The sequence below is a fragment of the Pan troglodytes genome, chromosome 14, assembly GCF_028858775.2.
Source record: "Pan troglodytes isolate AG18354 chromosome 14, NHGRI_mPanTro3-v2.0_pri, whole genome shotgun sequence".
In the NCBI taxonomy this organism is placed as follows: Eukaryota; Metazoa; Chordata; class Mammalia; order Primates; family Hominidae; genus Pan; species Pan troglodytes.
In genome coordinates this window covers 44,214,447-44,239,358 of record NC_072412.2, presented here as the reverse complement: position 1 = coordinate 44,239,358, position 24,912 = coordinate 44,214,447, and the positions used below count along the sequence as shown (strand labels likewise).

Genomic DNA, 24,912 nt, shown 5'->3' with positions numbered 1-24,912 from the left:
CAGAAAACACTGAGGGTTGGAAAAAAGAGAGAGGAAGAAGAAATGAGCCTATAAAATGATTAGTGTAGAAAACCAGTACCAGCTGGATACTACTAAGGACAACTGTTGCTTAATATGTGCCTTAGTCACCCTACCTGAGGATTAAAGGAGCTGGGTGTTTATCCACTAACAACTCCTGGCAGATATTGGCTGAACACCACTCCCAAAGTGAGTGTTAATATCCTGGCATTTCTGGCCTGCCCTCCAGGCAGGCAGAGTAGTTGGCAGCAAGAGAAGCTCTCAGGCAGACAAAGGTGCCGAGATGTAGAAGTTGGCTAGTGTGCACAGTAATGGCAAGGCCTTGAGAGGCTATGGGCGAACACTGACAGCACCTGGGGCATCTATGCCACAGCCCCTAATCTATAGGAGTCTGTCCCAAACTTGTGAATGTAAAGACACATCAGCCTTCACCTAGAAGCAGCAGAAAAGGGGTTGAGAAGTGCTCTAAACCAGACTTTTTTCTTTGCTAAACGGTACAGATCTTTCTCTCAAGAAAAGTCTGACACATAACACATTATACAGTAAGGAAAAAAATGTGTCAAATCATCATAGTCATTAAGTTCTGCATAGCTATATAAAAGAAACTGAAGCTGTAAACAACACTGGGTGGTGTACTTTTCCCCTCTATCAACAGAAAATGCCACAACTTTCAACCATAAAATATTCTCAAGAAAGGTTCTTTTAGACTGGGGGGAAAAAAGTGAGGCTGGGCGTGGTGGCTTATGCCTGTAATTCCAGCACTTTGGGAGGTTTGGGAGGCCTGAGGTGGGAGGATCACTTGAGGTCAGGAGTTTGAAACCAGCCTGGCCAACATGGTGAAAGCCTATTGCTACTTAAAACACAAAAATCAGCTGGGGGGCCGGGCACGGTGGCTCATGCCTGTAATCCCAGCACTTTTGGGAGGCCAGGCGGGCAGATCACAACGTCAAGAGATCAAGACCATCCTGGCCAACATGGTAGAACCCCGTCTCTACTAAAAATACAAAAAAATTAGCTGGGTGTGGTGGTGCACACCTGTAGTCCCAGCTACTTGGGAGGCTAAGGCAGGAGAATCGCTTGAACCTGGGAGGCGGAGGTTGCAGTGAGCTGAGATAGCACCACTGCACTCCAGCCTGGTGACACAGCAAGGCTCTATCTCAAAAAAAAAAAAAAAAAAAAAAAATAGCTGGGTGAAATTAGCTGGGTGTGGTGGCAGGCGTCTGAAGTAACATTTATTTGGGAGGCTGAGGCAGGGAGGTGGGGGTTGCAGTGAGCTGAGACTGCAACACTGCACTCCAGCCTGGGCAACAGAGCGAGACTTCATCTTTAAAAAAAAAAAAAAATAGTAAAATAGTATGTATAGTATGTGTCTGTAGGGCTTTTTACCCTTTATTATTTTGAAAATAGCTAATGATACAGTCTGTATAAGCAAGAATTTGTGGGCTGATACACATACACGAAGTTCTTTAAAAAAAAAAAAAAAAAAAAGACTTCAACTGCATTTCTTTTTAAACAGAGCAGTCTTTCAAAGTGTGCTGGCCACTACCAGAGTTTCGCTTCTGGGCAGGCCACAGCTGTCTAACGGCTGGTAGGAACATATAAGAATAAGGTTTTCTTTCAGAACTTAAACATGTTTAATTAGTCAGTTTTGTATTAAAGATATATAAATGGACCTAACTTTCAAGAGATTTTAAACTCAAGACAAAATTGGTTTCTCAATTATTGATCAATATTCCAGGTAAGAAATTCATACTCTAAATTGAGGCTTGTATACAAGTTGTATATAATGTCCCTACTGGGATATACCAATATAGTCCCTATTCATATTCACTCTATTACATTAAATAACATTTTTTATTCCATTCATCATATGAATTCTCATACCACCTACTTCCATTTTACTTTAACTTTTATTTTAAAGCCCCCTATTCCCTAAAGTCTGATCATAGTGGATTGACAAGATTTTCTTTCTAAACTTATCTGCTTGTTAACTTTAACTTGATGCAATCTGAAAACAATCCATATGAAGCTCAGTGAACACAGCTTTCGTACTTTCCCTAACACTGGTTCCAGTTTGACATCAGTACCTCAGTACTATTCCAGAAATAATTTTCTATTCTGTCATTTCCTTATCAGCCAAATCCCTCAAACAGTTCTGCAGAAAGACTGCATCATGTCTTCATAGTAACATGAATGACTTGACGAAGTGCATCTTCACCAGGGGATGCTATAACCTATATAACTGCAATCCATGGTGACTTCTGATAGAGTTGGACCATAAACCAGAAAACAGAATGTATTTAAAAGGGAAAAAATATCAGAAAACACTGAAATTTAAGCATCACATAGTTCCCAGTGACTAGATCTACCATGATATTTTGGAATTGTTAATTTTTTTAGGTATCATAATGACCTTATGGTTATGTATTTTTCTAAAAAGGAATTTGTATGAAGAATGTACTGAAGTAGCTGGGTGCGGTGGCTCACGCCTGTAATCCCAGCACTTTGAGAGGCTGACGCTGGCAGATCACCTGAGGTCAGGAGTTGGAGACAAGCCTGGCCAACATGGTGAAACCCCGTCTCTACTAAAAATACAAAAATTAGCCAGGCGTAGGGGCGGGCGCCTGTAATCCCAGCTTCTCGGGAGGCTGAGACAGGAGAATCACTTGAACCTGGGAGACAGAGGTTGCAGTGGGCCGAGATCACACCACTGCACTCCAGCCTGGGTAAGAAGATTGAAACTCCGTCTCAAAAAAAAAAAAAAAAGAATGTACTGAAGAATTTAAGGATGGAATGATATGCTCTCTGAGGTTTTCTTTAAAATAATCCTGTGAGGTACACAAAGGCAGTGACTGGGGTATAGCTGAAACAAGAATGACTATTTGCCATCTTCACAGGAAGATGAATGATAGGTATATGGAAGTTCACTGTACTATTTCTCTACTTTTGCATATGTTTTGAAATTTTCCAGAATGAAGCCGGGCGCGGTGGCTCACGCCTGTAATCCCAGCACTTTGGGAGGCCGAGGCGGGCGGATCACGAGGTCAGGAGATCGAGACCATCCTGGCTAACACGGTGAAACCCCGTCTCTACTAAAAATACAAAAAATTAGCCGGGCGTGGTAGCGGGCGCCTGTAGTCCCAGCTACTCGGGAGGCTGAGGCAGGAGAATGGCGTGAACCCGGGAGGCGGAGCTTGCAGTGAGCCGAGATCGCGCCACTGCACTCCAGCCTGGGCGACAGAGCGAGACTCCGTCTCAAAAAAAAAAAAAAAAAAAAAAAAAGAAATTTTCCAGAATGAAAAGGTTAAAAGCGGGGGTGGGGGGGTGGGGTGGGGGTGGGGTGTCAGTGGAAAGAAAGGTTTATTTTCTTTCCTGATGAAAAATCCTACAAGTAAATCTTCTCTACTAATATACAGCTGAGAAATCGGTCACACTTCAATTTTATACTTCATTTTTCTCTTTACTGTATATGAATCTTTAAATTTGAACTTAAAGAATTAAATTAAGCTGAGATTGTGCTACTACACTCTAGCCTGGGCGACAGAGCAAGACTTTGTCTCAAAGAAAAAAAAAATATATATATATATATTTTAGATATAAATCTAATGGATAATGGATATATATTATATATAAATATACATTTTTTCCATTCTATTTCTCCATTTTTTCCATTTTATTCCACATATATATGAATATATAGATATCTATATATATTTTTTCCATTCTATTTCTCTTTATTTCTTAATGTTCCCTAGTACCTCACAAATTGATTCTGCATCCACACTGTGTAAGTGCTCATCATAGCAAATAAAATAAGTGCTCAACAGGTTACCTATATCTGTCCGCTTAATAAAACAGCTATAGCAGCTATAGCGTAACAAGATCATTGCTTAATAAAGATGTAAACATTGTGTATCTATATGCCATAATTAAAACTTCCTTCAATTCTTCCAAATAGTTATGAGAATGTAAAATGGTTCTAGGCACTTTGTATCAGAACCAATGTAATCAAGAACACAGTTCAAGTGTAGGTCTCTAATCCATTTTTTGGTAACCCTTCCTATTCTGCTGTGATGCAACTTTTTGTTGTATAGCCTTTTTACCAGCACTGGGTACCCCAAAAGTGGCACTAGTAATGCTGAGGGAGAAGGAACTACTATTTTTTTTTTCCAGACAGGGTCTCACTCTGTCACTGACACTGGAGTGCAGTGGCACAATCACTGTACTCACTGTAGCCTCAACATCCCAGGCACAGGTGATCCTCCCACCTGAGCCTCCAAAATAGCTGAGACTACAGGTGCATGCCACCATACCCAGCTATCTTTTGTGGAGATAGGGTTTCACTCTTTTGTCCAGGCTGGTCTCTAACTTCTGGACTCAAGCAGTCCACTCACCCTGGCCTCCCAAAGTACTGGGGTTACAGGCATGAGCCACTACCTGGCCACTAGGGCTGCTACTTCTTTACTTGAAAACCTTCAGTAAATTGACATGTTTTATTGCTTTTTAAAGAAATAGGTCAGTTTTAAAGTCTTACCTTCTTTTCTTCTTTGTTCCAAGGGAATTACTATACTAGTGCCATCACCATATCAACAGACTACCTTTCTCTTTTTTTTTTTTTTGAGACTCTGTCTCACTGTGTTGCCCAGGCTGGAGTGCAGTAGCACAATCCTGGCTCACTGCAACCTCCACTTCCCGGGTTCAAGTGATTCTCGTGCCTCAGCCTCCCAAGTAGCTGAGATTACAGGTGTCTGCCACCACGCTGGACTAATTTTTGTATTTGTAGTAGAGACGGGGTTTCGCCAAGTTGGCCGGGCTGGTCTTGAACTCCTGGCTGGAATTACAGATGTGCGCTGAGCAGCTGGGATTATAGATGTGCACCACCACACTTGGCTAATTTTTGTATTTTCAGTAGAGACGGGGTTTTGGCAGGTCAGCCAGGCTGATCTCAAACTCCTGGCCTTAAGTGATCTGCCCACCTTGGCCTCCCAAAGTGCTGAGATTACAGGCGTGAGCCACCACACCCAGCCCTCAATAGACTACATTTCTAAGTGATAAAAATACAAAGGCAACCAAATAACCTGTCTCTGTTTTTATAATGTAATGCTATACTGCAGAGGAAAAAATCAGTTACATGGTATTTTTTACACTTTAAATTTTGATAATGGTACCCTTATGCTCAAAGAACTAGAGAAAAAATCATGCTACTATAACCTTGAATGAGGTTTTTAAAAATAGTGGCAATGTTATTTGAAAAAGCCAAAGGAAATGAAATTTTTAAAATTAAAGTATTTTAAAATTACAATTGTTTCAATTACTTAGTTTTAATACCTCGACTAAGTAATTTACTTTTTTTCTTTTTTTTTGAGACAGAGTCTCACTCTGTCGCCCAGGCTGGAGTGCAGTGGCGCTATCTCGGCTCACTGCAACCTCCGCCTCCTGGGTTCAAGCAATTCTCCTGCCTCAGCCTCCAGAACAGCTGGTGCTACAAGCGTGCGCCACCATGCCTGGCTAATTTTTTTTATTTTTAGTAGAGATGGGGAATCACCATGTTGCCCACGCTGAAGTAATTTACATTTTAATTGATTTTACTAAGTTAGGTTTGGTTTTACAAAGAAACCAAGTTCTTCCTAAGATCTTAAGTATACAATGAATCAAAACAAAGAACCGATTTTATAAACTGGAAGCTACAGAAAATCAAAAGGAAGAAAGAGAAATATGTTTGTATAGCCTGTCATTTTCTCCAGGTATGACACAAAAAAATCTCTACTCAAGCTAAACACTGGACTTCCACAATTGTTAGAAATTTGGAGCACATTGCCTAACACATCTCCAAGGAACTTGGTTAGTTTCCACCAGTTAAACTATAAAGATTTTGTTTTGAGAATTGCAGACTAGTCATAATGAGTCACAATAATACACGCCAACTCCAGGACAACAGTTACCTCTAGCAAGTGAGGTAAGGGTTAGGGGGTGGGGGGTGGGGAGAAATCTAAAATGTTTTCTAGCTTTAAAGAAATATGGCAAATGTCAACACTTATGAAATACAGCTGTTAGGCATAGGTTAAACTATTCACTATACTTTTCTGTAGGTTTGAAATATTTCACAATTAAAAACTGGAGAGTAAATCATAAGTTTTAATAAGTTTGTGATTCCAAACCTTAATATTATCCTACACTGCGGTTTATTTTAATCCTCCTCATCCCATCCTCAGATTATTAAAGCTACCACATATTTATGCATGAATACCTGAATATGAAGAGTGCAAACACTGCTTTTACAAATCTCTTTCTAGCCACTAAATAAAGGAACATTTTCTGCTATTAGGTTTAACTTTTCAGAGAGCAGACCTGGCTCAGGCAGTTGGCAGTAAAATACAAAACTAAATCTCTGCAGTCAGTCACAACCTTCGTGGCAGTTCAGGAAATAAACACTAAACTCATATATTTTTGTTCCTGTTTGTTCCTCCTCACAAGTATAAGATTGTCAGAAGCTGGTATGATTCCAAATGTTCAGTGGCAAGGCTGTTACTCAAAGGAGTAAGCAAAAAACAGAGCTTCCTTACTCCTTCTGTAGGGCCTTTACTAGCGGAGTGAGAAAGAACCACTAGCTGCCAAAGTGAATGGGACTTGAAGATGGCTGCCCTGTGAAATGCAGTGATGAAAGAGACAAGCTGGAGTCACCACAGAGCATCTATCCAGGCAGACCTAGCAGGATTTCTATTACCTAAAGAGACTGTTTTAACATAGATTTCTAAATATCAGGAAATAGGGGCTAGTCACACAATCTCTTAGAGCTTCTGTCATATCATCTGCAAAATGAAGATTTTTTAAAAGTCCCTCCCTCGTGGAGTTGTGAGGAGAATTAAATAAGATAGTAAATACAAAGACAGGTTGTATTTACTATCTTATTTAATACAGATTTATTAAGACAGGTTATCCACCAACAGAAGTGTAATAAATACCTAAAAGTGTAAACTATACCTAAAAGAAATAGTTTAAAAGTGGTTCAAATCTGGTTAAAAAAATATGTACTGTATTCATTTTTTCTTTTTGAGACAGAGTTTCGCTCTTGTTGCCCAGGCTGGAGTGCAATGGCATGATCTCGGCTCACTGCAACCTCTGCCTCCTGGGTTCAAGTGATTCTCCTGCCTCAGCCTCCCGAATAGGCGGGATTACAGGCACTCACCACCACAGCCGGCTAATTTTTTGTATTTTTGGTAGGGACGGCGTTTCACCATGTTGGCCAGGCTGGTCTTGAACTCCTGACCTCAGGTGATCTGCCCACCTTGGCCTCCCAACCTGCTGGGATTACAGGCCTGAGCCACGGTGCCCGGCCCCTGTATTCTTAAAACCAACAATAAACACTGAAACAGGCATGCAATTCAGTGTTACGCATGAGGTTCCCCTAAGAAGCACTGGGGGGAGGAGTGTCTCTATTAGGTAGGCCATCCCAATAAAAAGTGATCAACACTTCACCAGGTATTTTAAAATGGAGCTTGCAATCTTTTCACACTACCACACACTAAATTAGCATTCTTCAAAGTATGGTCTATAAATCCCTAGGGGTCCTCAAGATCATTTGGGTGTCCACAAGGTCAAAATATTTTCTTAAAATATTTAATTACCTTTTTCACTGTGTTGATATTTGCCAATAGTGCAAAAGCAACGGTGGGTAAGGCTACTGGTACCACCACAAATTGAGGCCAAATGGTACCAAAACTGTATCACTGTTTTGCTACTAAAGTGCTAGGTGTATTCTTCACCACCTAGCACTTGCAATTTTTTAAAAAGTCTGTTTCACTTCACAATGTCCTTGATGAACAGTAAAAACTGTTTTTATTAAATTTCAATCCTTGAGTATGCATCCTCTAACATTCTGTGACACCAAATGGCAAATGCACATGAAATGCTTCTGCTGGACACTAACATAAGATGATTGCCTCAAAGAAAAGCATAGTTGCAACTGTTTGAGTTGAGTGCTGAGCTAGCTACTTTTGTTGTGGAAGATCATTGTTACTTGAAAGAATGACTGACAGACAAAGCATAATTATTCAGATTTGGGTATCTGAAAGATATTTTTTCAAAAATCAATGAAAAAAGCCTATCCTTTAAAAAAAAAAAAACAGCTGACAGGATTTGTTGTCATTAATAAAATTCAACTTTTTAAGTGAAAATTAAAGTCTGAAGAACTTGTACCTATCACCATAAACTTAACAGCTCCCCTATATTTAAAGACTTTTCTGATAAAATCAGTAGTGATGCTAATGAATGTAAATTTTTGATATTCTATAATGAAACGTGTCAACATTCAAAAGAACTACATAATTCAGGAAACCAATAGTCTCCAGATGGTGGATGTATGATGCTACGAAATCATGTCTGGGTAAGAGATTCATTCCAAATACAAGACAGACCTGTGAATTTAATGTAAGAGAGTAGAAAAGGTTTGCTAATAGTTTCAGATTCTATACTGCAAGTGACCTTTAAGAAACTACCACTTGCAGAGTTTTAGTGTAGTAGCAAAAGAATGTCCACAACTATCTGAAAATGCTACTAATTACTCCTCCCTTTTCCAACTATGTATTTATAAGAGGTAGATTTTCTTCAGATACTTCAACCAAAACAGCAGATCTATACAGATTGAATACAGAAGTAGAGATGAAAATCCAGCTTGTCTTAAGCTGTCAGACATTAATGATGCCTGCAAAATGGCACTCTTCCCACTATTTTTTTGGAAAATCGATTTTTAAATAAAAATGTTAGCACATAATGTATAAAAGAGCCCTGAGACCAAAAAGTTTAAGAAATGCTCCACTAAAGTGACAACAATAATTAAATTATGATAGATAAGGTAAATAAAGCCTCAGAAAGTCCCACCGCATATGCAGCTGGTGATAATTCAGGAAACAGAGTGTAATTCATATTTTAAACCAGTGACAAGAAAAAAAGTTCAATGAAAAAGTACTTTGAATGCTTATAAGCACACATATAAAGAAGGCTTAATTCAAACCTCTCAAAATCATATACCTGATATGATATTCCCCCCAAAATAAGGGAAATGCACCAAATTAATGTTTCCCATTAGCACCCAACAATCCAACTTAAAAATGAAAACATGGCCAGGCATGGTGGCCAACGCTTGTAATCCCAGAACTTGGGAGGCTGAGGCGGGCAGATTACCTGAGGTCAGGAGTTTGAGAACAGCCTAGGCAACATGGCAAAACCCCGTCTCTAATAAAAACACAAAAAATTAGCCAGGCGTGGTGGCGCACGTCTGTAGTCTGTAATTTTTTGTATTTTTAGTCATGTTGGCCAGGCTGATCTTGAACTCCTGACCTCAGGTGTATTCTGCTACTTGGAGTATTCTGCTACTCGGGAGGCTGAGGCAGGAGAATCACTTGCACCTGGGAGGCGGAGGTTGCAGTGAGCCGAGATCGCGCCACTGCGCTCCAGCCTTGGCAACATAGTAAGACTGAGTCTCAAAAACAAGAAAGAAAGAAAACGCTTACCTTTTTCATTTACTATACTTGCAGGACAGTACCATACAGGACAGATTATAAATTCTACAATTTCAGTTAAGTTTTCAAAAGACTGGTAATTCAGCATCTTCAAAGAGCACTACCATTGCTATACATTCTTCTTCAAATACAAACTAGTATGTTCTTAGTCATATGTGTAATTGGTACATGTTACCAAATTCAAGCTTGAAAGTAAATACCTACCATCAGTGAACTCAGCTGCTACTTTATCTGGGGAATATGTCTCATGACAATATGTAGAGTGGCTAACCAAGTGTCACAGAATATGGTACTAAGCTAATCTGATTAGCCAAGAGAAAGTTTAAAAAATCACCTGTGCCAAAATATAATGAGCAAAAAATAAAGTGAGGAACAAAGGGATTTAATATTCGATTCTGAATCTCAAGTGTCTTAAGAAAACCACTTTGAATCAAGAATATCTGAAGGGAGACTAGCCATCCCGGGAGTAACTAAAACAAGCTATCTCACTTGAAAACCATTCTAAAAAGTACCATTAGAGTACTACTAATTCTTAGGAGGAAATAAATGATTTCAACATGTTTGCTTTAATGAACCCATCACTCTGTGCTCAATCCCAAGCCACAGATGTGCTCAATGCTATACTAGGCACCGTGGAGATAACCATGAGATACAGTCCTCTGCCCACAAGGTTTAATAATGGGACAAAATGAGCTAACCTACTGCCATACAAGTCTAAATGAAGGAAGAATCAACAAAGGCTGGATCAGAAAGAGAAGGCTGATTATGACTATAGAAGACAAATCCCTGACAGAGGAAAAAGAAGGGGAAAAACAGAGGTCACTGTGCAGGAAAGTATGGTAAAGGTAAGAGATTTTCACAGATGGGGCTGGAAAGAGGCTGGGGATGATGGGTGGAGTTTTCAGAGGGTTGCTTTGGATTAAGTGGTGTATTAGTCTGTTTTCACACTGCTGATAATGACATACCCAAGACTGGGTAATTTATAAAGAAAAAGAAGTTTAACAGACTCAGTTCCACATGGCTGGGGAGGCCTCACAATTGTGGCAGAAGGCAAAAGGCATGTCTTACATGGTGGCAGACAAGACAGAATGAGAGCCAAGTGAAAGGGGAAACCCCTTATCAACCCACCAGATCTCATGAGACTTATTCACTACCACAAGAACAGTATGGGGGAAGCTGCCTCCATGATTCAATTATCTCCCACCAGGTCCCTCTCACAACATGTGGGAATTATGGGAGCTAAAATTCAAGATAAGATTTGGGTGGGGACAGAGACAAACCATATCAAGTGGTATCCAGAAATGTGTATATGTGATTCCTACTACAGAAACAACAAAATGACCAAATACAAGAAATAAGAGGAGGCTAAGAATTATTATGGCCAAGACAATAGAAGAATAATGTATCACTGGCAGAAACATGGATATATAGAGAAAAAGGAAATGGATAAATGAAATTTGATTTTCTATTTCCTGGTTTCAGGTAACAAATCCAAGTGGCAGACTGGGCACAGTGGCTCATGCCTATAATCCCAGCACTTTGGGAGGCCAAGGCAGGTGGACAGCTTTGCACACAGGAGTTCGAGACCAGCCTGGGCAACATGGCGAAACCCTGTCTCTACAAAAAAAAAACAAAAAAATAAAAAACTAGCCAGGCATGGTGGCATGCGACTGTAGTTCCAGCTACTCGAGAGGCTGAGGTGGGAGGACTGCCTGAGCCCAGGATGAGACCCATCTCCCCCCACCAAAAAAAGAATCCAAGTGGACTGTGTTAAGACAACTAAAGATATAAAGCTGGATATCAGGTGAGTGAGTAGATCTCTGTCACTGCTACCACTCTAATCCAAGCTTCTGTCATGTCTCCCCTGGATTACTATAACAGCCTCCCGGTTCCAGCCCTGCCCCGACTGCGTGGTCTCTTCTCAACCTACCAGTCAGAGTAGGTCTTTAACATGTAAATCAAATTATATCACTATTCTGCTTAAAACTCTCCAGTGACTTCCCACTTCACTAAAAGTAAAATCCAAAATACTTTTTATAGTTTAGAAATCTTTTCATGATCTGCCACTGCCAACATCCACCCTTCTTTCCTAGCCTAATTAGCCCACTACTCTTCCCCCTTGCTCATCTACTTTATCCACACTGACCTCTTGGCCACTCCGTGAACATGCCAGTCTTGTTCCCAACTTGGAGCATTAGTCATTACTGTTCTCTGTCTGCCTTAAAAACTCCTAGCTGGCTAACTCACTCCACATGGCTACTCCTTTTGCCTCCTTCAAGACTGTTCAAATTTCACCTTCTCAATGAGGTCCCACCCCCAACCTGATACTCCCGAGCCTACTTCCCACTTTATTCCCAGAAAATTTATCAACTTCTAGCCAGCAATATAATTTACTTATGTTTACTGTTGTCTCCTCTTAGTAAAATGTAAGCACCACAAGGGCTAAGCCTTTGCTTGTTAAAGCATCCCAAGCCTAAAAGGGGGCCTGAAAAAACCAGGCACAAATATTAATTTATTGAATTAATGAACTGCTACAAAGGCGTCAAAGATAATGAAAAATGAAAGCAAAAAAGTCACTGCGTTATCAGCTCTAAGCCTGCCCATTTCTTTGAATATTTTCTAATTCAGTAATGGTTTCACTATCCCTCCAGATGCTCAGGCCAAAAAAAGCATGGAAACCACTCTAGGCTTCTCAATCTTCCAATTTCCTCATAGCCGATTCATCACCAAAAGCTGTCAAAATAACCTCTAATTCTGGTCGACTTACTTGATGGCAAAAAAAATTAAAAAAAAATTACCTCTATTATCCCATGTTCTATCTTTTCCACTCCCATTGCACCAATTAAAACTTTTTTCATCTCTAACCTAGTCTGTGACATCCACAGCTAAGTTTTTTGCTTTAATGAATTTTTATTTAATGAACTTTTAGATAGCTATGACAGAGGATGACAGGTAAAAGAATGCCAAGTGAAGAATTGGATCCTTGAAGGCTAGAAAAATGAATTTATCCTCACTATCTTTCATCCTATTCATATACTTCAAGGTCCAGCTCAAATATTATCTCCACTTCTGAAGCCAGTTCCCTCAGGCAAAGTACACATGCTTTTTTCCTCTTTGTACGTATCTCCATTAGAGCATTTGTAGCATTTATTCACTTACCAGTTGCCTCAGTGCACAGGAGGCTAATATTATTTTAGCACAGGGCTTAGCACCAAAAATATCTATTGAACAGATGAATGAACATTTTTGTCTAGAGTTGGCAGTTATAAATAATAATATCTAAGAGCCAGACATGGTGATGCACGCCTGTAGTCCCAGCTACTCAGGAGGCTGAGGTGGGAGGATCACTTGGGCCCAGAAGTTCGGCCTGGGCAACACAGTGAGACACTGCCTCTAAAAAAAAAAGAAGAAAATCTAACTTTGAATAAAAGTAGGAATGCCAAAGAGGATGCCAAAGGCAGGAAAAATAGAAATGATCTATAGTTACCAATAAATAGTAAATACAAATACTAAACTGAAGACCCAAGGCGGGGAAATGTAAGGCCAAACACATGAGGTATTTCCACAGAGATAAGGGTAATGGATAAGCGAGCTCCATGAAAATAACAGAAAAATATTAATAGATCATTTTGAATTTCATAGAGGAAAGCAGAAGTGGAAGAAAGGGTAACCCAAAATAGCCCATAAAAATAAAATATATTCTCTCAGACAGGAACACTGAATTAGAAATAAATTAACTGAGTTCATAAAATGTTGATGACATGCAGATTATTTTAATTAATGAGAAAACACTGTATAACTTAATCATTAGTCTCCTCTAATTCGCTCTCCCTAAAAGATACCCAATGTGCCAAATTCAATCATTAGGAAAATAGGCTCAAAGGAGGCCTCTCAAAAACCAGCAAAATCACATTAACAGGAGTAAAGTTATTAAAACTAAAACTCCTAACACACTGAACTAAAATGTGGTTTCAAGTTTCCTTACAAACTCTACATTTTATAGACCTGTGCACTAATAAAAAGAAACAAAGAGCCTAGAAAAGCAGGTACAGTTCTATACTTGATAGAAAATGTAGAAATATTCCAGATAATGCCTACCTCATTTATATTTCAATGTAAAATCAACAGCTTACTCCCTGTAAAATGGCTTAGTCACTTATACTTTGGCAGGTTCATGACCAACCAAGGTTAAAACTAGGGTAGTGGTTCTGTAGCTTTTCTGGGCCACAGATTCCTCTGAGATTCCAATGAAAGCTCTGGTACCATCCTATAGAAAAGAACGCACATATACAACATACATCTAACATTTTAAATATGTCACAGCAGTCACAGAGCCCCTGCTACTATTTATGACTTCCTAGAGATCCAAGGAACCCACTTGCAGAACTGCTGCTTTAATGACTAGAAATAACAAATACATAAGACTCCTCAGAGGAGATAAACTACTAAGAATTCTAGAGCTTTTTTCTTGGTCATGCAGGCAATTGAGAAACATTTAACATAAAAATCCCTACTGGCTGAATTTTACCAAGTGATATACATCCAGATTGAGCTAAAATGCATGCACTTGCCTTAAAATAAACTTAAAACCTAAAGTGTTTAAAAATAAGGTGTAATATTAACAATAACAGCTAATATTTGAGCATTCATTATATACTGAGCATTGTTCTAAGTGTTTAAATGTATTCATATTTATATATAAATGTCAATACATTATCCTTATTTCATAAATGAGGAAATTAAGGCACAGAATGGTGCAAAGAGAATCAAGGAACAATGACTTGAAACAGAAATAATGAGGTTAAGAAGCAAAAAATTGTTATAGTGTATTATAACTAATAGCAACTTAGAACTGCATTTGTATTATCACAGTTCTACAAAGAACATACTGTCCAAGCCCCAGAATAAGGATGACAATCTTAATTCTCTTCCATATCCCTGCCAAGATAATCCTTGTAAAACCACATTCCCTTTAGAGTACACTGTAGCCAGAAACGTGAACACGAAATGTTCAAGAAGAGCACAACACTGAAGTATTTTTAAAATGTAAAATGGAAGACTAATTTTGAGGCTAACAAATGTTAGCTTTCTAAATTGCTGTCTTTGTAGAAGTACCAGAAATAAATCATGCTTTCAAAAAATTAGTCACTTAATAAGATGTAAAAAATCTGAAATAGGGTACTTTTTTCTACAAAAAAAAGTTCAAGTTTTTCTACCTCAAACGTTTATCAAGGCAATGACTCCTTTTTACTGTCTTGGTGCCATGCCTCTTCCACTCCAGGGACAATCACAAAAGTAGAGAAAACCTCACACGTTCAACAGATCTTATTAAGTCTCATCAATCAAAAGGAATAAAGTTGTTGAAACTAAAACTCTTTAACTCTTTTTTTTTTTTTTTTTTTGAGACTGAGTCTCCCTCTGTTGCCCAGGCTGGAGTACAGTGGTGCGATCTTGGCTCACTTCTACCTCCACCTCCTGGGTTCAAACAATTCTCCTGCCTCAGCTTCCTGAGTAGCTGGGATTACAGGCACCTGCCACCACGCCTGGCCAATTTTTTATTTTTAATAGAGACAGGGTTTCACCATGTTGGCCTGGTTGGTCTAGGACTCCTGGCCTCAGGTGATTTGCCCACCTTGGCCTCCCAAAGTGCTGGGATTACAGGCATGAGCCACCATGCCCGGCCAAACCTAAAACTCTTAACATACTGAATTCAAATGTGCTTCTAATTTCAGACAAATTTCAGAATTTTAGATAGGCCTGTACTATGCCCTGAACTATGTAGCATGCAATAAATATTTGTTGAAGGGTTGAATCTTCAACAGTATAAAATGGATATACTGAAGATACTGTTACTTTAACATTTTCTGCCTCCCATACTACTACACTACTAATTATTAGAGCATCAGAAAACTGCAATGAAACCAACCTTCTACCTTCAACTACATAACTGAAGAGTTATAATTTACCATTCTGTTATACAGTACATCCAAGAAAAAAAAGAATAATTTTTTAGATCATTTTATGTAGCTATTGGTAATCTAAGATACCACAAAAAAAATTCGGCCGGGCCCGGTGGCTCATGCCTGTAATCCCAGCACTCTGGGAGGCCGAGGCGGGCGGATCACGAGGTCAGGAGATCGAGACCATCCTGGCTAACATGGTGAAACACCGTCTCTACTAAAAATACAAAAAAAAAATTAGCCGGGCATGGTGGCGGGCACCTGTAGTCCCAGCTATTCAGGAGGCTGAGGCAGGAGAATGGCGTGAACCCGGTAGGCGGAGCTTGCAGTGAGCCGAGATCTCTCCACTGCACTCCAGCTGGGCGACAGAGCAAGACTACGTCTCAAAAAAAAAAAAAAAAATTTACGAGGATGTTCCTTTTTTTAACCAATGGTGTTCCTAACATACTATAATTTCTTATAGCTTTCTTTGAAATGCTTGATGAAATACAACAAAATCACAAATGTTTTCTTTTGTCAATAAGCTTTTTGAACTAGATAGGAGAAAATTAGCTCCATTAAGCTAAGGTGGCCTGTTGCTTTAATAGTATTCTAAACTCAGTGACAGATAAAAATCCCAAAACAAGGAAAATATACTCATGCTGAGTGTGTGCCACAAGAAAGTTCTCTCTGTATTTAATTCACAAATGGAAACATTTGCTTCTGATTTATTGAACTGTTAAAATATCTCATTGCAAACACATACAATCTTAAAACTCTACGCAGAAACTTCTTGGAAGCCAGTATCAATTAAAAGTTATCTCTATGCAATAAAAAGGCCCTCTTGGTATACAAAGCATACAAGTTGAAAAATTCAGACTAAAATATTCCCTAATATCAAACTGTATTTTTTAAGTACAACTCATACTTGCTGAATATCAATTTACTAAAACAAGCAAGGATGACCTTATCTTGGCAAAATTCAGAATACTATTTCTTCAACATCTTAGAAGGCAGCTTGATGAACCACATTCTTCCATCTGCTTTGTTCTACATCTTCATATCCCAAATGGAAATTAAGCCCTTCTCAAGTAATGGCCAAAATTTCATTAATCACAAGAAAGTACACAGAGCAGAGAAGTAGCATAGTATGAATAACAGAGGTAGACAAAATGAGAGATGGAACAGTATTGGTAATGACCTTAAAAAAGCAAACAGGAGGCTGGGCGCAGTGGCTCACGCCTGTAATCCCAGCACTTCGGGAGGCCAAGGTGGGCAGATCACCTGAGGTAGGGAGTTAGAGACCAGCCTGACCAACATGGAGAAACCTCGTCTCTACTAAAAACACACAATTAGCCAGGCATGGTGGCACATGCCTGTAATCCCAGCTACTCGGGGGGCTGAGGCAGGAGAATCACTTGAACCCAGGAGGTGGAGGTTGCGGTGAGCCAAGATCGTGCCATTGGACTTCAGCCTGGGCAACAAGAGCGAAACTCCATTGCAAAAAAAAAAAAAAAAAAAAGCAAATAGGAGTGTATGTTGAGACAGAAAATCTATACAACATGTACAGGAATCACATTAAATAATTCCATTCCCACTTACCTGATGAGCTCTCAGTAAATACTGTTAATGTCTGTCCTCCAACACTTTGCAAGACAAATGGATGTTCTCTAGGAGCACTGACTGAAGCTGGTTTTCCACCAATATCATGAATATTTGCAAGATCCTCATTCAAAGTAAATGACACCTAATAGACACATTAACCAGAGATTATAACAGACTTCTGTATTCAAACTATATATAAAAAAATTTTTGTTATAAATCAAATTGTTTTTAAATGTGTTTTCCAGTCATTTCATTAAACACTTTATTAAAAACTCCTTAATACTTGGTCATAAAAAGAGAATATAAACTGGACACACTGGTGCACACCTATAATCCCCGCTACTTGGGAGGCTGAGGCAAGAGGATTCCTTGGGCCAGGAGTTCCAGGCTGTAGCTCACTATGAACAGCCATTGCACTCCAACCTTGGCAACAAAGCAAGACCCTGTCTCTTAAAAAAAACAAAAGAGAGAAAGATAATCTATTCCCATTTGTCAGAATAATGGGGCTAATAAAAAAATAACAAAATCACATCCTTTGCAGCAATGATGCAGCTGGAAGCCATTATCCTATGTAAATTAGCGCAGAAACAGAAAACCAAATACCACATGTTCTCACTTACAAGTGGGAACTAAACATTGGGTAGACACGGACCTAAAGATGGGAACAACAGACATTGGGGACTCCAGAAAGAGAGAGGGAGAGAGGAGACCAAGGGTTAAAAAACTACCTATTGGTTACCATGTTCACTATTTGGGTGATAGAATAAATATCAGCCCAAATCTCAGCATCATGCAATATACCTATGTAACAAACCTACACATGTACCCCTGAAATAAAATAAAAATTACTAAACATAAGAAAATAAAAAACAAAAACAAAAAGAATAATGGGGCTAATCTATCATTATAAAAAAAGACAGTTTTCATGTTTTCTCTGGTCTGTAGCTGAAGAAGTCTCCAAAACAGGAGTAAGATTATTTTTTCTGGCTGGGCACAGTGGTGGTTCACACCTGTAATCCCAGCACCTTGAGAGGCCGAGGTGGGCTGATCACTTGAGGTCAGGAGATTGAGACCAGCCTGGCCAACATGACAAAACGTTGTCTCTACTAAAAATACAAAAATTAGCCGGGCATGACAGAACGAGACTCCATCTCAAAAAAAAAAAAAAAAAAAAAAAGATGATTTTTTTTTTTCCCTAAAATCTCTGAGGTCTGAGGTCAAGGGATCATGTCTTACTATCTTTTATATCTTTAAGATCTAGCAGAGTGCCTGGCATATAGAAGGAAAATAATATTGCTGAATAAGTGAATATTTTAAGAATATTAAGAAAGCAATTGTACTTCAGATGGGGGGGGTGAAGTGAACTATTTACTCTGAAAAGCTTAAACACTCCCATAAACAGAGGATGTATTTATTTTGTAGGTCTTAATGACAACTGTATGAGTACATGGTATTATTTTTGATTGTTTTAACAAATACAACTCAACAGTTAAAAGGATAGCTCAATAATAAGGTTTAGAATAAAAATACATACTAGGTGTTCTTTCAAAATGCTTTTTATTATATACCAGATCTCCCCAAAAGAACATCACATTTTACACTAAACAGACTTATAAACAAAATTACTCATCTCCCAAGCATGTAGGAAGATTATGAAGTATTTATTAAACATCTCTACTATGTGATAAGTATTGTAAATCACAAACTGGCCTCAATGGGTCAGAATCTAAAGTTCTCAAAAAATCCATATCAAATGCCTTTGTCACACTGAAGTAATACTAACGTATTAGTAAAGTATTACAGAAGTTTAACTCAGTTTCATGGTACCAAGAGAGGGGAAATATAGGTCAAAGAAGAAAAATGCTGAGAATGAACAACTAGAAAAGGGTCCATTCATTCACACAAGGGTGGCATTTATACCTTTATGTGTTCTTAACCATCAGCCATGCACTTGATGTGGCGTTTTCCAAAATTCAAACACTCTTTTTTCACTATTATTAATGAAAAGATAGTCTCAAGTTTTAACTAAAATTTCCATATAAATAATCTTACCTCAGTCCTTCCTTGAGTCCTAAAGGAGAGGAAAAGAAATATTTAAAATTATTTAGATTTCATGTTGTTTTCAAATGTGAGTTAAGAGCTTTAAAAAAAAACTTCATATTTACATAAAATATTACATTTACAGAGATTAACCAATATTTACCCTTGACTCCCCACAACTATCCTATTTATAACCTTATGGGAAAAATAAACTCACATTAATCACACATCATTATTTTGGATATTATGAGTTTATGTCACTTAACACTATTATAACCTCTGCTAGTTCTATTTTATGCAAATAATGATCTTATTACAATTCTTTTTTCTTTTTTACATTTTCTTTTTCCCTTTTTTTTTTTTTGGAGACAGGGTCTCCCTCTATCAACCACAGTGGCCCAATCATGGCTCACTGCAGTCTTGACCTCCTAGGCTCAACTGATCCTCCCACCTCAGCCTCCCAAGTAGCTGGGTCTACAGGTGCATGCCATCACACCCAGCTAACTTCTGTATTTTTTTTTTTTTTTTTTTTTTGTAGAGATAAGGTCTCACCATGTTGTCCAGGCTGGTCTTGAACTCCTGGCCCCAAACAATCAGCTTCCCAAAGTGCTGGGATTACAGGTGTAAGCCACTACACCCAGCCTTATTACAATTCTTATCTTTATTTCTGAGCATTTTTGGCATTCAGTAGCATGTTAATACATATATAATACCAGATCTATACAGTACTTCATCAAATTTTACTATTCATTTTATCTAGCTGAAGAGGTTTCATTTACCTAACAAAATCTTAAAGATCAAGTTATTAAATTTAATAATTTAAATTATGAGCAATTTTCCTCTATTATAAAACAATATATGCCCACATATAAATATTTTTAATACAGACGAGCAAAAAATAAGTTTTAAAATAGCCACAATTCCATTGTTAACATCTTGGTGCAGTATCTTTCCACACTATTTTCTATATACTGTATTTGAATTACGTTTTTAAATTTTAATTTTTTTTTACAAAGCAAAATCAATGTACATCCTATATAAGAACTTAATTTTTTAAAAGTATGTATTAAATACCTCTTACATGCAAAGTACTGAGTTAACCCTGTCCCAGCCAGCAGAAGGAATAAAAGGTACATCCATAAACTATAAAATGAGATAAATTTTTATGTTCAATTAAGGGAGCCACAATGCACCAGGATCAGACAGGAAGAAGCCATTTCTTCCATTTGAAGAGTTAAGGAATGACCCAACAAAGATGGAACTCTGAGCTCAGCCTTAAAGGGTACTAAGATTGCAATAAGTTGAAGTGGGGAAATACAGTACCAGAAGTGAGAATTGAACAAAAGTCACAAAAGGGTCTGATCACAAATGAGTGATCAGATTTGGCTAGAAGGGAAAGGCAAAATAAGAAAGGGGAGGAGATAAACTCTAAAGGGGCTCAACCATAGAAGCTCTTGAATATCACAGTACAAAGTACAGACTTTATTCTTTGGGCAATGGAGATCTGTAGATATTGTTTGACCAAAAGAATAACAAGTACAAACATTTCCTACAGGAAACTTGCACTAGAAAATATATACAGAGTAGACTAAAGGTGACTAGAGATAGGAAGACCAATTAGAAAACCACTGTTTCTCCATAACGTTCAGTTTGGTTCCAACCTGCCTTCATTCACTAGCTCAGTTAATCACTCATTCTATTATGAAGGGTCTACTATATGTCCACTATGCATTGTGCTATGTACATGGTACAGTATTAAGTGTGGATCCTTGACCTCAAGGAAGTCCCAGTTTAATGAAAATAGACACGTCCAATCATAAACAACTACAAATAAAACAGTTATATCTTGCCACAACAACAAAAACTTTATGGCAAAGGTATATACCATAAATGTACCTGTCATGGAAATGCAAACTGGAAAGCCAGGAAAAGAAGTGAGTGAGGGATGAAGTCGAAAACATGGGGGATTTCCAGGCTAAGGGAATAGCCCAAATGAAAAAAGAAAGTATCTAGCACATTCTTTCTGACACTAGTGAATGGCAGCCCGGAGTCAAATGGTAAAGAATCACTTAGGACAGACTAAGGATTCCAGATTTTTCCGCAGATTTGTTTACTGTAGGACTTCTCAGTCTTTTACATATTAAAATGCAATGTCAGTCTCTTCTTTGTTGAGGAAGTATCTTAAAACGAGGTGAGAAAATTTTAAGATTTCACATAAAAATATGAATTTCCAGCTTCTCTTACAAGAATTAGAGATATGGCAAAGATTGGCCCCCAATTCAGCATGACAACAATACCCTCAACTTGCATTTTGAGGCAGGCACTAAATTCACCACAGTCCCCTCTCTAGCACTCCTGAATTTAGCTTCTAGAGCTCAATTTAATGTAACTGCCTTTAATTTAGCTACCTGTTTAAGGCAGAGGTGCTGTAGACAAAACAAAGGAAAAGATGCAGAAGACACTTCCATAATGTTTACAGAATTCTACTGAGGCTAAGGCAAACACCCACATAGAAAGTAAAGACAGCTTGAAGCAGCTAGTGGTAGAATGTAAGGAAGAGATACATAGCAGGTCATTAAATTGTTAAAACTAAGAGAAGAGGAAATGACTGGAAGTGGGCAGCATAGGAAAAAAGATGAATTAAAGATCATGTTGACATTTTCAGTCTTGGTAACTAGATGCAATCAGGGAACACAGGAGGAGAGGACAATTTCATTTTCACACATATATAATTATAACAGCATCTTAATTGGAATGATAGATTGATGAGCTCTAGATGAGTTAATACTCTCTAGGAAAAAAAGCTAATCCTTGAAGACTTAAAACTTATTTTAAAAGAATGACATATTCCCTTGTCTTGGTGTGTGAATGTATGAAGTACATATAACCTTTTGTTATTCTACATTACAACTATAATATACCCTTTGTATGATGACCTGTGCGCAAAATTTTAAATGCTAATTATTGTACAATACAGTGCTATCTTCAGAAATTAATGAAGTAAACATCTGGCCATCCTTTCACTAAATTTCTCAGAATGCTGTGCATTTTCTCCTTTACTACTCTGAGTCTATTTCTCAATACCCCACAGCTACTTTTTTAGATTCCGGTCTCATTCCTGTTGCCTTTCTTAATTTGTATTAATCATGTCTTTCCTTTTTCTTACACTTTTAAAATACTTCTTGGATTTGGTACCAATGGGGCCTGGCTTTTCACTAACAGGCAATAAGCAACACCTTTTCCAGGTTAATAAAACAATATCATTATTCAACTGTTGGCTCTTGTTGGTTTTGTTTTGTTTTCTTTTTGTGACAGGGTCTTGACCTGTCACCCAGGCTAGAGTGCAGTGGCATGATGATGGCTTACTGCAGCCTTGACTTCCTGGGCTGAAGTGATCCTCCCACCTCAGCCTCTGGAGTGGCTGGGACCACAGGCGCTCATTACCTTATCTAGCTAACATTTATTTTTATTTTTGTAGAGACAGGGTCTCACTATGTTGCCCCAGCTGGTTTCGAACTCCTAGACTCAAGTGATCCTCCTGCCTTGGCCTCGCAAAGTGCTGAGATTACAGATATAAGCCACCGCACCAGGCCTTGTTTTAATTCCTATTCATACTTCCCCTAACTGAACAACTGAGCTCAAAAACCATTAGGTGAAGCCAAACAACATAGGTATCTTCTTCAGAGTGGGTTGGATAGGACGGTCATAGTCCAAATGGGGTGAAGAGGATGCCACTGGGGTGAAGCAGGCAAGCAGGGGCAAGGTATCAGAGCCCAGTCAGGTAAGGAGGGCATCGCTATAAAGGAGTGGCTCAGTAAGAAATGTGTCAGAGCCTGGCAGGTGAGAGCATCCACATATAGGAGGACAACCTGAAACAGGATGCTGGACCCTTAGTGGGGTAAGGAGGCATTCCTATGGAGGAGGGGAGAAACCTCAGAACAGGAATGAAAGCCTGAACAGGGTGAGGAGGGTGTCCCAGTGGAGGACAGCGAAAGTGGCAGCACACTGAGGGGAGCTACAGCCCAAGCAGGGTGAATAGGGTATTTGCACATGGAGTTGGGAACAGACTGAACAAGTAAGAACAGAGGCCCAAACAAATAAGTAACTATATTAAGGACAACAGGAACCAGGTTTCTCACTTTTGGAAAAGAAGCACAAGTAAGAAAAGGAAGAAAACTGGAACAAAGTATGTGGTATTTTATTGGAACTGGATATATTAGTGCAAACTCATTTCAATATATGTAAATATAGAAATACAGATGTAAAGAGGGATGTGTGTGGGGGAGGTATGTGTGTGTGTACATATGCTCCCTAGCTCTGTTCACTGAGAAGGCCTTGGAAGCAGCAATAAGCATTTGGGGTATCCAGATCTTAGTTTCTAAATATCATTCTCCCCTAAAAGGAACCATGGCCAACTCCTTGGAGAAATGGCTAACTCCAGGGCTTAGGCAGAAATGTATAAGATGAGTCTAAAACATCTCTCTATGTCAAAAAAATAACAAGTGCTCAAAGAATGATGAAGACATGTCAAAAGGGCATAAATATTTTACCATTAATTTATCCTCATATATTAATCTTTCCATCACTCACCTATTACTTCCCTGGGATAAGTTCCTAGCAGTTGATGGAATTAAAGAAACAAAGAGAAATTTACAGAATTGCTGGGTGAAAGGCATGAATATTTTGTTATTAATTTTTATAGCTTTCTCATTATCCCAGTCCCACTCTACTGGATGAGCTCATTTGTCTATCTCTCTAGATAATAGCATCATCGAGAACTGAATAAAATGCTTGAGCTGTGAGCTAACTGGCAGAGAAAATACTGGGATTGTTATTCTATGTTGTTTTGAGCAGGAATATGTGTGCATGTTGTGTAAGTTATATACACACACATATATGTTGCCAGACTGCCTTTCAGAAAGTTTGTAACAAATTGAACTCCCGTCATCATATTATCAGTATAACACGGTTCTAAACTCAGTCAATTTTATAACAGAAAAATTGTGTCTCATTAATTTTTTGTTTCCATACTTTTTATTATTAGCGGGTCCCCACATGACCCAGAATGTTAAACATGTTTAGAAATAAAGCTAGAAATAAGCACTTTGGGAGGCCGAGGCGGGTAGATCACGAGGTCAGGAGATCGAGACCATCCTGGCTAACACAGTGAAACCCCGTCCCTACTAAAAATACAAAAAATTAGCCAGTCGTGGTGGCAGGCGCCTGTAGTCCCAGCTACTCGGGAGGCTGAGGCAGGAGAATGGCGTGAACCCAAGCCGAGATCGCGCCACTGCACTCCAGCCTGGGTGACTGAGTGAGACTCTGTCTCAAAAAAAAAAAAAAAAAAAAAAAAATACCAAAAAAAGAAATAAAGCTAGAAATAAAAGTCTCGGGGAGAAGCCATATTATTAGTACAGGCTACGTGATTATCAATAAGATATAACATATATCAAACATTTGGACAACTGAAGTATTCTGAGGCAGGATGGTGATGTACAAAGAAGGTTGCCTTTAAAATTAAACAAGCTAAAGCAAAACTATAAACTAATTTTTTTTTTGAGACTGAGTTTTGCGCTTGTTGACCAAGCTGGAGTGCAATGGTGAGGTCTCCACTCACTGAAACCTCTGCTTCCCCGGGTTCAAGCGATTCTCCTGCCTCAGCCTCCCGAGGAGCTGGGATTATAGCCACACACCAACACATCTGGCTAATTTTTGTATTTTTAGTAGAGACGGGGTTTCACCACGTTGGCCAGGCTGGTCTCGAACTCCTGACCTCAGGTGATCCACCTGCC

At 38.7% G+C, this 24,912-nt stretch overlaps 1 protein-coding gene across 1 annotated transcript in view; it reads right to left on the bottom strand.

Annotated features, from left to right (window-relative positions):
- The window catches only part of GTF2F2 (general transcription factor IIF subunit 2), a 163,475-nt gene that overhangs the window by 114,985 nt on the left and 23,578 nt on the right, over nucleotides 1-24,912 (bottom strand). The window contains exons 3-4 of the mRNA XM_001154142.7: nucleotides 19,133-19,151; nucleotides 17,078-17,222 (exon numbers count right to left, since the gene is read on the bottom strand). Coding sequence (XP_001154142.1) covers nucleotides 17,078-17,222; nucleotides 19,133-19,151 — 164 coding nt within the window. The remainder of the gene's footprint in view (nucleotides 1-17,077; nucleotides 17,223-19,132; nucleotides 19,152-24,912) is intronic.